Source organism: Pholcus phalangioides, unplaced genomic scaffold, assembly GCF_987345545.1.
Source record: "Pholcus phalangioides strain wild (caught in Gottingen) unplaced genomic scaffold, Ppha-v1.0 ptg000015l_1, whole genome shotgun sequence".
In the NCBI taxonomy this organism is placed as follows: domain Eukaryota; kingdom Metazoa; phylum Arthropoda; class Arachnida; order Araneae; family Pholcidae; genus Pholcus; species Pholcus phalangioides.
In genome coordinates this window covers 20,155,639-20,169,771 of record NW_028301608.1, presented here as the reverse complement: position 1 = coordinate 20,169,771, position 14,133 = coordinate 20,155,639, and the positions used below count along the sequence as shown (strand labels likewise).

The window sequence follows — 14,133 nt, the reverse complement described above, 5'->3', positions numbered from 1 at the left end:
TGTTTCGTTTTCATTTGATCCACTCTTATACATGATGTCTATAGAAATGAATTTAAAAATTGTGTAACATGTAAAGGTTATTTAGATACTGGGAGGGAGACAATGTGAAATTCCACTGTATATACAAAGAACTTTTTGTTTCACATTTTAGTGGTACAGATGATTATTTAATGTTGTATATTTTTTTATTTATGCAGTTTTGGAACCCTTCACAACTCATAGTGATGTTCATATAACAGCTCTAAAGGGAAATACAGTTGTGATACCCTGTAAGCCACCACACAGTGTACCTACTGTTATTACTGAGTTTAGGTTTAACGATAGTATCATAATTGATAGGACATCAGGTGAGTTCATTTAACATGCTCAATTACTTTTTTAATTCGCAATTACTCATCTAGTAGGTACTGAAAAAATATATATAGGGTGTATACCACCTTCTGATTCATAATAACCAATCATCCATACATAAGAAGTGCCTTGAGCATCGAGCTTCGAATGCAACCATGAAGAGATTATTAAAGGCAATTGTTAAGGTCATGTGACGATGGACAGGCAGAAAAATTTCCCTTTTGGGGAATTTTGCCACTAACCAATTAGCGCCCGGCTAAAAGTTAACAACAACGTATTGTTGACAAGATGGGGGAAGAGGAAAAGAAATTTTAGAATGACGCTAGCCTGAAAAAAATGGGAGAGTTAATTTAAGGAAATGTGAACATGGTTGCGAAGAAATGATGAATACATAATGTTTTTTGAGCCATGTTGCAGTAAAAAAACTGAAACATATTCATACTTAATTATTCAATATGGCTCGAATCAAAGATTCTTCTTACGTCCACTGGGATGGACACATTTCCCCCCTCCCACCCCACCCCGCCACAGAGTGGCTATGCTGTATATGGTATGGTGAAAGTGCTAAAGAGCTTCTGTTATTATGAATAATCATCTGCTATTTCGATAAGTTTGATAAATTTTGCTCACATACCGCGAATCTATCTCATTTGCAGGTCATTTATGCATAATCGCCAATCTATGGTTAATGCAATAAATGAGTCATCAATGTGTTTACATTATGTATGTAAGTAAAGCTAACATTACAAGACTAACAATAATTTTTATAATATGCTTCTTGTTTTCTTAAATTATTTTTCATGGAAAAATGTGCATGGTACTGTACATGCATCACATAGCTGTTTAGTGGTCAAATAAAAAAATAATAGTAATCAGATAATAACCAATAATACACAGTAATAATAAAAATTGACATTTCTGTAATGTCTGCTTTTTTTACATACATTTAAGAGTGCAACAAATGCTGCAATAGATTAATAATGATTTTTATATTCATATGCAGTTACATTTTGGCCGATTAGAGCTTCTTCTCACATATTTTGTGTGGAAAATTCAATTTTCTCTCACTTTTTATGTTTAGAAAAATTGTCAGATTACAAATTCCCATAAAATAAAAAATTTGAAGTATTTACGACCCATAGATCATGATATTTACGGATTGAATATTTGAGATTATGCATAATCACTGGTAAATTTGATAAATGTAACAAAATTGATCAAACTTTATCGAGATGATCTGATATTTTATCACTATTACCAACATATGTGCTGCATATAGACTCCAACACTGTTTTCTACTCTCCCTCACAACCTTTCGATAACTTCAAAAGTTGGATGAATTCCTTATTCGGCAATAAAAGTGCATCTGTTAAATACTTAAAATATTTACGATAATATTTTTAAAAATATTATCGTAAATATGAACCAGAAAAAAACAACTTCTATTAAAGAAAGAATTTAAGTTATCTTTCATGGAAGAAAAAAATTGTCTACTAAGAATCGAGCTAAGAAGTGTGGTCACACACATGTGATTCTTAACTCAATTCTTAACTGCGGAAAGAAAACTATTCTTAGTTAAGAATGTGGTAGCAAAATTGCCTCTCGATTCTTAATTAAAGATCAAATCCGTAGTTAAGAACCAGATTCTTATTAAGAATCAGAAGGTGGTACACCCCCAGGGGTTTTACTGTGCTTTGTTCATTTTAATTTATAAATAATTTTTAATCTATTATATTTTAATCGCTGGATGCTTCAAATTTTTTTGTTCAAGTTTTTTATACAGTTATTTAATTATGTGTTTCCATATATATATATTATGTTGGTATATATATATATATATATAGGAAAATAATATAGCAGATTCAAAATGTTTCACAAAATTTAAATACAGTATCACTTATCAACTAATATTCGATCAAATAGATTAGAGTATCAAGCTGTTTTGACATTTCCATTCAAATTATTTGCAGATAGAAGATTCTTAATGCCTTCTGGAGATTTGCAAATAATAGATGTGCAGCATGAAGATGCAGGTGAATATGTTTGCATTGCGACCAACCCATATCTTGCTGAGAAATCTGAAGCAACGCATAAAGTTTTTTTACGTGTGAAAGGTATCACTGTTTTTGCTTTAATGAAAAAGTTCTGTTTCAAAATTTTTAAATGTTGAAATTTGTTGAGATGTAGAGAAATTATATATATAGTCATACAATGTATATAGTCAAAATTGTGTTAATTCAAAGTCAAAAATCCCTGGAAAAAAGTTTTAATTATCCAAAATTCAAACTATCCAATTAATCTATCCTGGATTTGTAACATGACCACTAATTGCAACTTAATCATCAACATTCACAAAGGATGATGATAATTATCAGGTATTAAAATGTTATCATCACTTACGAAACTCTTTCCAAAATTTCAATAATTTATAATTATAATAATTTATCTTAACTGCTACAATATTTCAATGTTCTGGGATAAGCATCACTACTACTACTAAACCACACATGCACCTCTTCCATATTCCTCTGTGAAATTTCTAACGAATTGATACATGTTGGAATGTGCATGCACGAGCAGTGAAACTGACGTGAAGTTTGTTCCTGTGTAATGCTTGTTGTGTGTAGTGTTGCCATCTGCTATCAATTTTTCTAACTATGAGTGAAATGTAATGATTGAATAATTATATCATTGTAGGCCCGCACTCCAGCTAAGCAATGTTCAAATAGGCATTAAATTATCCAAAAAAAAAAGAAAGAAAAGAGTAGAGAAAAACATAATTTTTTTTAACCTTATATTTGTGCTTAAATGTTTGTTTATTTAACAACTTGATCGAGGAAATCTAAATCTGGCTCTTTTTGTAGAATTTTTCCAAACTAAATTTGCTCATACAAAAATCAAGATTTGCTTTCTCCAACTTTAAATTGTCAAAAAATTTGAAAATTAAACAAGAATTTTTAACATTGAATTAGATAGAAAACTCAAGGGGAGTTTGTAAAACTCAAATTATCCAAAATTCAAATTAACCAAGTTCTAATGTCTATGAATATATCAAAATCAATTAATAAAGACCTAATCGGCTTACGATAAGTTTGAGTTATGATAAGTTTACATTGTTTGAGTCAAATTAAGAATTTCTGAAGTTAATTTCTAATTGTTATATAATGCCCTAAATGTTTATTTATTTTTAAATTTTTTATTTCTATCAAAATTTTGTTGTGTTTTTTTATAATTTTTCATATCATTTTGCAAATCAATATTTTTGTTATTTTTTGAAGTAATATAATAATAATGATAATAAATGTGAAGCAAAGATAATAATAATAATAATAATGATAATATTTAAGAATGTATTTGTCAGGCATATAAAATTTTTTTGGGCATGTAATATTTTGAGTTACATGCCTAACTACTGATGTAAATTTTTTGAGATTTGTCCAGTCCTGATAAATAGCACTGGAGTGGGGCAGTGGAAAGATGCTTGTTTTGTACTCTGAAGGTTACCGTCAAGGTCCACGTGTTTGAATCCAGGCAAAAAGATCAGAAACAATTTCTTTACCTACCGAATCTGGGGCAACCACTGATAGATGATGCCTTCATTTCCCACCTATCATCATCATTCTGTGGTGTCCCAAGCGGGAAGAGCTTGGGCAATTTTGCCCATTGCTCTGACACCAAGTGGTATAACATGAATTGTGCATCATGTAGGTGTGAAGTAACAGCATATTGTGGAGATTTCCCAGAGGTTTTGCAACAGTGTTGTGGATGGTATATACGGGTAATGGTATGGTAAGTGTTACCATTTTACTGAACCCCTGTACATGGGATATCATAGTATAACTGCAACCGATAAAGGCCAGATCTAAATAATTTCCCATCTAACTCTGCTAGTAGGAAATTCCTGTGTGGCAATATATGACCGAAGGTGGTGTGTGGTAAAATAGTCCTGATAAATTGTGGATTAATTCAGAGTTTTATTTTTCATTTAGTTTAGTTATATTTTGTCCTTGGAGATATTTCAGCAAACTAGATTTATTAAAGACATTTTGTAGGGAATGGGATGTAGGAGTAAAACTGCTATGGAATATTGTGTCACCAATACTAAGTGCTGTGTTATAAATTCCCTCTTTCTCATTTAACCTTCCCAATAATCCAAAACTATGTATTTTCTAGGGTATTTCATACTATTATTATCACACTAATCTGATATACTGTAATTATAGTCTGATAAATCTTTACTGTATCACCTTTTTCCTCCATTCAGTCAATTGGGTATTGCGGTCCAGCTTGGACCTGATAAAAATGCTCATAATTTTTTACTTCAGTTAGTCACATTTTTTTATTGTAATTTTCCCAGAGCCTGATAAACAAGAAGCCTTACATTTCCTTGTGTCTCCTCATCCAAAGACGTCAGTCGTTTTGGGTAGCAACATTACCCTAGCATGTGCAGCTAAAGGTTACCCAACGCCATCTATCATCTGGAGGAAGGAACATGGTCACTTGCCTCGTAACAGACATCAACAAATTGCTGGTGAGTTTCTGTTATTTTATTCAGAGAAGAAAGAGATGTCATTGGTTATTTAAATGAAGTATTTCATTACTTTTTTCTTTTAGAATGCTGATTAAAATTTTTAATTTGTTCTCCCTGTGTTGATAGTTCATTTGTTTCATTATATTGATTTCTTTAGCTTTAATAAAATGAGAAATATCAACATTTGTGTAAATATTTATTAGGGTCCTTCTCACGAAATTAGACAAAAAATGAAAATTTTTTTTTTTTTTAAATAAATGTTAATCGAAAAATCCAAAAAAAATTCTTAAGGACACCTTTTACTACCAACTAATAAATACAATATAGTCAGCAGCAAATCTGTTCAAGGTTAATGGTTAAAAAGATTAATTTAAGTTTTACCATGTTAAGAGATAGGATAATCTAACGAGGCATTTTTCCTATTTCAGCACTAATTTGGTATTCACACTTGACATTTGCAACATCTTCCATCTATTTTGGTTACTTATCTGCATTTTGGACAAGCGCTAATGCTTGGAACAATTTTTTTTTCAATTACACTTTTATTTATTTTTTTTATGCTTTTCCTTCCTTTTCTTGTCAGTTTTATGGAGGTAAACAAATTTCTAATTTGTGTTTAGTTTGCTAGAGCACAAGAAGCATTCCCTTGAAGCAAAGCCTTTAGATGAAAAATTATTTCAGCTTGATGTTGCAACCAAAAAAGTCTGGATTTCCTTTCGTTTTTATCCCCTCTGACTTATGATCAAACCTTCCTTTTCAATACCTAATGCCAGGAAAAAGACAATTTTATGTTTTGCAACACTGATCAAAAACTATGCATTTTGAAAGATGCCTTTCAGAAATAATAGAATTCTCTGAATTGAAACATGTAAAGTGAAAATAATCTTAAATTATATATTTCCCACAAAAAAAAAAGTAGCCTGGAGAAGGACATTTAAGAAAAGAAATTTGCCTCTTTTTTTCCAGAATAAATCTAATTTGTGAGGTAATTTACAAAGCGAATAAGTTTAAGTGATGGCTACATTTTTCTTCTTAACCTTTCCACCACAAAATTTGATAGGTGACAACTAGTGTTGTAGGACTTGAACCAATGTTTTCCAAATGTCAAGAATGAAAAAAAAAAAAGCTGGGCAAAGTTTTTATTTATCTATAAACCAGGCATCCATTGCTCACAAGCACCATGGTGTTTCCTGAAGCACCCAGAGTGCTCGGTGCTCTGTCCGATTTCATGCTCACAAGCACTTTTGTTCAACATTCCAATTAAACACCATGTATGAATTGCAATGCGGGGATTGAAATCATCCAGACTTCATGCATTCACATGTCAAACTTAGCGTAAGGGCGCTCTTCTTTTGATGGCAATGCTCGCAAATAGAAGACGGTTGAAGATCTCTGCTATAAACTATTGAAAAAAATATTTAAAATTATGAAAAAAGATGAAATATGAAAGTGCTGGTCCTAAAAATATATATTATTGGAAAAAAGAATATATTTTTGTTTTAGGATAGAAATTCAAAATTTGAAAAATAGGCGGGTGACAGAAAGGCATTTCCTTAACAAATGAAAATTTCTTCAAGAAAATTTTGAAAATCTATTGATTAAAACATTAAAAACTGAGTGGAGACTGGTCAGGAGCAGGAATGTAAATAGAAAGTGATGAATAAAAGTGTTTGTGTCAAATATATTTAAGTAAACTGCTGAAACATTATTTAGGCTGATTTCATGAGAGTCATCCATTAATTATCTTTAATGTATTTCCAGGCAACTTGTTGCTGTTTGGAGTTCACCAGGGTGATGATGGCACTTACTTTTGTGAGGCTGAAAACACAAGAGGTGACCATATCTCTAAAAGTACAGCTATTGAAGTGCATGGTAAGAATTATGTGATATATTTCTGTTTGAATGAGATGGAGGCCTGAACTTACACATGTGAGGAAACACTAAACAAATGAATAACTGAAATATCTAAACAAGTTGAAAAATCTGTGTTTGGCTCTGTAAAAACTTGTATCGATAAAGTTGGCTATGGGGAGGGGGGGGGGGGAAGGATTTTAACAATTTACAGGTTTTTCGTTTTTGATTTTCAGCTCAGTGAGAATGATATAGGCTACATAAAAATAACAGCCCATCTTAAAATCCCACTCATTTTTTCCAAGTATCATGTTATTTGCTCAATTCAAAACAATCTGAACACTTTACAAGCTTAATGAAAGGGTTGAGGCTTATTTTTTCATTTAAAAATGAATGGGCTAATAATGGCGAAAGAATACAATAGACTCTCAGTAATCTGGTTATGTGCTAGTCTGGCTTGCCCAGTAATTTGGTCTTTTTAGGCGGGTTGTCTTCAAGCTCCCCATTGAAGAGAAAAAAATGTTACTGTATGTCTTTGCGCAGAAGTGTGTACTATTTATATCGGCTTTTTCAATTGACTTCCAGTAATCCGTTCCACCCTGGTTTCATATGTGCCAGATTAGTGAGAGTCTACTGCATTTATCAAAATAACAACATCCTTCTGATATGTTTTTCCTTCATTATCAGGTATTAATGAAATGTGAAATTCATGATAACATTATGACAATCAAGTGATATAAACCATAAATCTCTAACAACATTCCTTTACAGAAACGCCACAAATCTTGAAACCACCCAGAAATGCAATTGTCAATCCTGGTGATAAATTAGTTTTACAGTGTGTAACAAGAGGTCATCCTAAGCCTTCAGTGACGTGGATGCATAATGGAAGGAGTGTCCATGTTGATAATACCAATAAACTCAAAGGTATGTAAAGCAGTAGAAGATTTAACTTCTGAAACTAATGTTTTTTATGAGTAAAAAAAACTGGCTTAGATAAAGAATATGATAATAATTGATGGCATCTCAAATTCAAATCTAGCATAATTAGATTTATTAATTTTGATATCTAACTACTAATGTAACTAACTTTGGGTTTGAAAAAGATCACAATATGCAAGCAAACTGCACAAGATGGCTGAATTAAAAAAAAAACATAAATATGTTTAATGTAGTTCAATAATTATTCAATAATAATTAGTAAATAAGCTAAATGTAGTTCTGACATATTAAATATTCAGCAATCCCAAATTTTATAGAACAAGTAATTCAACAAAATAAAATACCATAAAACCCCTTTTAATAGACACCCCTCAGATTCGGTCAACCCTTTTTAGGGCCAAAAAATAATTTCCCCTTATATAATTAAAGTATGCATCTTAAACCCCTGTCCGTAAAAGAGGTTACGGACCAATTTTTTTTTGTTCTGCAAAATATAGGTTATACTGAATTAAAATAAAATGCAGTGTCTATGAAAATATTGTTGTCATCTAAGAATGATTAGATAAATTGATGATTCCATAACTTCTTGATTTCCCACAGGTGCAATGGTATATATGCTAATTTTTCCTAGAGGGAACGTTGCTAAACTCTTAGTCTTTTTTAAGAGTATCTGGTTCGTAGGTATTAACTGTACCTCTCAGTGCCAGAGGAAACTAAGTTCCATTTTCTCATCTGTTAGTATTCTACCCTGGGGTGTTCACAGGTTAAAACAACTTTACAACTTTGGAGAGGCACACAAAGGGTTTGGGAGGGGCATAAGGAATCTGTTCCAGAGAAATTTTGAGTTACTACCTTCAAAAACATTTAAATTAAAAGAAGTTTATTAAAATAGCATATAAAGGTATTTTCTTTCAATATTTTAATTTTTTAATCATCTTGGGAGGGAGGCATGAATACCATATGCTTTCTCCCTAGCATACACCTTTAATTTTTTACCTTCAATTTTTTTTTTAAGTGTTTGGTTTTGCGTGTTCTATCAAAACTGGGAAGCTTTAAGCCAGTGTTTCTCAAAGTGTGTGTCCGGCTCCTAGGGGCATCACAGCGAGCTGGAGATATTAATTTTTATTCTTTGAAGTGGTTCTTTTATGTGGGAAAATATTCACCAGACTATTCTGAGGAGCCGCAGATGAATCACGAATTGGGAAAGGGAGCCGTAGGTGACAAAAGTTTGAGAACCACTGCCGTAAGCCCAAATGCTGTATTTCTTTCTCAAATATCTAACTGTAAAAGTATGGCTTGACTCTCCTGTAAAATGAGGTTTCCAGAATAATGTTCCTCTTTCAATCAGTATGATATACTGTGCTTAGAGATTGGAAACGCCTAACTTTTTATCTTTTGCTCCCAACACAAGATGGAGTTGATGTCAACTTTCGCTTTTCTTTTCTTGTGTATTTCTTATTATTATTATGTCTCTCTCCCTCTCGAAGGGGAGAAATGTGTGAGAGGGTATGTAACAACCCTCCAGTGGGAGGTTGTCTGATGTAATTCCCCTGCGTGTTATTGCGCGCATTATTGAATCACCCTTCTCACAGAATTAAATTTTGTTGAGTTTAAAAACGCAGTTGTGTGTTTGAGTTCATGGTATCGACCATGGCCTTTGGTCCGTCATCGCAGGAGCACCAGTGAACCTATAGATTGATATTTGATTAGTGAATCGAGCATCAGTGAACCTATAGATTGATAGTTGATTAGTGAATCAGCTCAACTTTGGATACTCAACTTTTCTACACAAGAAACTGTAAGTAGAATTTCACCAAATTCATATTGGCTTCATAATGGCGAATTTAACTGTGTTGAGTCGACGTAAGGGCAACGTCAAGGCCCAAATCACCAGACTTGATAAATTCTTGTCAGATAATGAAAGTGCTAGTGAGGCAGTAATTAAATGCAGAAAGGAAACATTAAACACGACAAAAAACAATTTTGAAGAGTTGAAATTGAAATATTATGAAGTGTTAAAAGATGATGAATTCGGAGTTCTAAATGTAGAGCTCTGTGAAATTGAAGAAAAATTAGAGGACATTGAAATCCGTTTGAGTTTGTTGAGTTTCGTTCCCAGTAAAATCGAAACTAATGCCTCTAAGCAAAACGTAAAACTGCCAGAAATTCCCCTGCCACAATTTAGTGGTAAATATGAAGAGTGGATCTTGTTCAAAAATCAGTTCAATTCTTTGATAACCGAAAATAATAACCTTTCCGATGTACAAAAACTGTATTATTTACAAGCTGCCTTAAAAGGTGAAGCTAGACAAGTTCAAAGCATTGAAGACACCTTTGATTCGTTATTCTCTGCACTAGAGAAACGGTTTGAAAACAAACGTTTAATTGTTGATATTAAACGTTTTATCAATGCATTAATTTCAGTCCCTAAAATCACCCAAGAGTCGGCTAGACAACGTTCTAAAGCACCTGAGAGCATTAAACATTGCAAATCTTAAAACAGATGCTCTGAGTGAAGTAATATTATCCAATTTAATTCTCAGAAAATTGGACAGAGAAACAAGAAAACAATTTGAAATGACCCTAGAATCTACAGAAATTCCTAGATGGGACAGTTTGATTTCATTTTTGGAAAGCAGATGTCAATTTTTGGAAGGTATCACGCGAACCATTCCCGTCCGTGAGCCTCACAATTCACCTATAAATAAATCGAGGACGTTTGCTGTAAAATCCTCTAACTACGGGAAATCATGTCCTGTATGCAAATTAGAACACTCCATATATAATTGTTCTGCGTTTCATAAGCTAAGCATTAATGAGAGGCAAAATATAGTGAAAAAGAAACACCTTTGTTTCAATTGCTTAAATGACTCCCATACAGTAATTGGATGTATGTCCAAGGGCTGTAACATCTGTGGTTACAAACATCACACCCTCCTTCATAGAGTTAAAAGAAATGACTTGTTAGAAGACAAAACAATAAAAGAAGGAAAGTCGCCTCCGCAAGCATCAAACGTACTCCCGCTTGCTGATAAACAATCCGATGAGATGGGGGAAGTCAGTCACACATCGACCCTCATAAACAGCACTCCTCCACAAGTGACGAATAACTACGTTCTTCTGGCTACAGCAGTGGTATACGTGAGGGATTCATGAGGTTGTTTACAACCATGTAGAGCGCTGTTGGATAGTGCATCGCAGTCAAGCTTTGTCACTACCGAATGCGCAAAGAGACTTGGGCTGAAAAGAAATAAAACTTTCGTCGCTGTGTCTGGGTTGAGCGGCTTACCAGTAAACATAAACCAGAAACTGCATGTGGTAATTTCATCTTCAGATGACAAGTTTAGGCGCTCATTGGAGTTGCTAATAGTTTCGAAAGTGATGGGTTTCAGTCCTTCCAGATATATCAACAAATCTGAAGTTTCCCCTCCAGAGAATATACGGCTAGCAGATCCCGACTTTAATGTTCCGCATAGAATCGACATTTTATTGGGTGCCGAAATATTCTTTGAGATTTTATGCGAACATCGGATTACCACATCTAAATTATCGTTGCAAGAAACTGTTTTTGGTTGGATAGTTTGCGGTGCTGTTCAAAACCAAACCGAAAGTAATGTCCGATATTGTCACTTATCGAATGAATTAGAACATTTAGATAACACCTTGAAAAGATTCTGGGACTTTGAATCCGTAAACGAAAACAAGCTTATTGAAAGTACTGAGGCATTTCTTTGTGAAAAGCATTTTTGTGAGACTCATTCCAGAAATGAGGCAGGTAGATATGTAGTGCAACTACCTCTTAAATCAGATCAAACACAATTGGGAGATTCTTTGGCCATGGCTAGTAGAAGATTGAACGTAACGTGCAAACGACTAGACAAGGATGGAGATATGAAAAAGCTTTACGTGTCCTTCATGAAGGAGTATGAGGATTTGGGACACATGGAAGAACTCACCTCTGTTGCAGTTGATTACAACACCTACTATATGCCACATCATGGCGTTCACCGACCTGATAGTGCGAGTACAAAACTTCGCGTTGTCTTTGATGCATCCGCCGTCTCTTCTTCAGGGGTGTCTCTTAACCATTTGCTCATGAATGGTGGAACTATTCAACAGGATTTATTCTCAATTATGATGAGATTTCGTCAACATAGATATGCTTTCACCGCCGACATTGTAAAAATGTATCGGCAAATTCTGGTTGAATCCGGCCATTGTGATTTGCAGAGAATCGTGTGGAAAGAAAATCTGAACGATCCTGTTAAGGTGTTTAGATTATTGACCGTCACCTACGGTACAGCTTGTGCTCCGTATTTAGCTACACGTGTGCTGAAACAGCTTGCGCTAGACGAACAACCTCGGTTTCCTTATGCGTCCAAGATTGTACTCACGGACTTTTATGTGGATGACATCTTGTCTGGTGCACATGAGCTACATGATGCTCTAGAGCAGTGGTTCTCAACCGGGGGCCATATGGCCCCAGGTGGGCCCTAGGATCTTTCAGGGGGGCCACGGATGAAAATCTCGCAAAAGGGGAGCCACGGCTACTGATACGGGGACCACGGAGGAGTTTGTGAAATTAAATTTTTCTACGTCATTCTGACTAAAAAAATTTAATTTCAAACAAAATGCATGAAAAATGAAATGAATGAAAATTTAATTTCAAAGAATATCTTTGCGCAATTTTTCTCCTATTCAAGTAACATTAGCATGAGAAAGGAAATAAAAAAGTGTTACATGTAATCTCGGTGGTTTTATGACTTTGGGGTGACAGGAACTATAGAAGAGGTTTAAGCAAAATGGAGTAATTGTAAAGACAGAAAGTGTTGTGTGTGTTCGAAGACTTTTCATTCAAAGAGGGCTGCCATAAAGAAAGCAGACAAAGATTTGTTGACCATTCATTAAAATTCTTTATAGTGCTGGTAGTAAATGTAATCCACAAGAAGTAGATGGGCGAAAAACGAAAGCTTGGTAAAAAAAAAACCCATCGTTTTCATGCAATTACAGACGGATAGCCATCTAGTTTAGCACAAAGCTATCTTCAGCCGGCACTGAGTGGTCTGATGGGGATCAGAAAATCAAAGAATGATTGCTCTGGGGTATTTTTTTTAATGAATTTTGGGAGGGGGGTGACAATTTATTGCATTTGCTGAAAAGAAATAAAGTCGAATCCGTTACAACAAACTGCAAGAGACCAAATCATACATGACGAAAAATACCCACGAAATTAAATTTTTTAAAACTACATTGCTGTATAACTTAAGAAACTGTAATTTCATAAATTTACTGTTGTTTCAATCGCAAGTGTTCATATGCCATTCCTTTCAATTTAACAGGAAAAACGAAATTTTAAACATATTTAAGACGATCTTAACGTCATTTGGTTTACTGATTGGTTTCTATATGCAATTCCAAGCAGATAATGTATTGAGACTTCCTCTAAGATTCACACCACACCTTTAAAGTTTTTCTTAATCGATACTGTAATGCTTCCTATTAACTGCCCTACTACTTATTAAGCCTGTTGCTGGCCTACTACTGGCCTGCAACATCCCAAATAATTTCAATGCAATTTTCCTATCCTGCAAGAACAATGTTGTGGACATTAGAAAAAAAAATTCTAAAGGCGTATCACCCCATTTAAAGCAATTTAAACCCGTTTATTTGAGACTCACTGCACATGCTGATTTCTCAGAAAAGTGCAATAAATTCTCACGTAAGTCTTCACTTTGAAATGTCCATAACTGGCTCAATGCGTCTCTTTGTATCTGTCAACCTAAAATTTATGGTTTTCAGTGCATGAAAAACAAATTCAGCGACGCACTGTGTTTTCACAATCTGCAAAAACTGTGTGGATTTGATGGTTGGAAATGATGTCTAATTGCCAAAGATTTGGAGTTCGAGTCAAAATGAAAATGTCAAACAATTGAAATTGTGCTTCGTATAAATTAAATATTTTAATATTGGAAGCTATATGTAGAGCAGGGGTGCAAGAGCTGTGCTAATTGCGCCAAACTGAGCCGAAATGGTTCTCTTACTACATGGTGCACCAAGGCGCCGAATCCCTGCGCATTTGAGCCAATTCTTGTTTGTGGTTCGTGAGAGATACCGCTAATGCACTGTAGTGCGTCAAATACCCGGGATTTAGGAAAAAGAAGCATGAAAAGTTTGTTTACGTGACGCGTTCTTTCCGACACTAGGAAAAAGATACGGAAGGGGAAACTTCAATTTTTTTCATTTCCCATCATCTACCACAATCGCGTTATCTCGTAACCTTGGAAAGTACCTTGAAGCACACTGTACTGTTGTTGGTATGACCCGCGGGCTATCAAAGTTCCTGAATGAATATACCGAATTTTCCGATTTTGGACAGCGTTTTTTCTCGTGCGTGTTACAGACTGAAAATAACGGCAATTTCGCGGCTACCAACCTGCGTTCAAAGACAGCATATCTAT

At 34.2% G+C, this 14,133-nt stretch overlaps 1 protein-coding gene across 1 annotated transcript in view; it reads left to right on the top strand.

Moving 5' to 3' along the window:
• Window positions 1-14,133, top strand: part of LOC149075635 (interference hedgehog-like) — an 87,800-nt gene that overhangs the window by 51,463 nt on the left and 22,204 nt on the right. Inside the window, exons 4-8 of the mRNA XM_089243121.1 lie at window positions 198-347; window positions 2,322-2,465; window positions 4,709-4,882; window positions 6,644-6,754; window positions 7,505-7,660. Of these exons, the coding sequence (XP_089099247.1) occupies window positions 198-347; window positions 2,322-2,465; window positions 4,709-4,882; window positions 6,644-6,754; window positions 7,505-7,660 (735 nt within the window). The remainder of the gene's footprint in view (window positions 1-197; window positions 348-2,321; window positions 2,466-4,708; window positions 4,883-6,643; window positions 6,755-7,504; window positions 7,661-14,133) is intronic.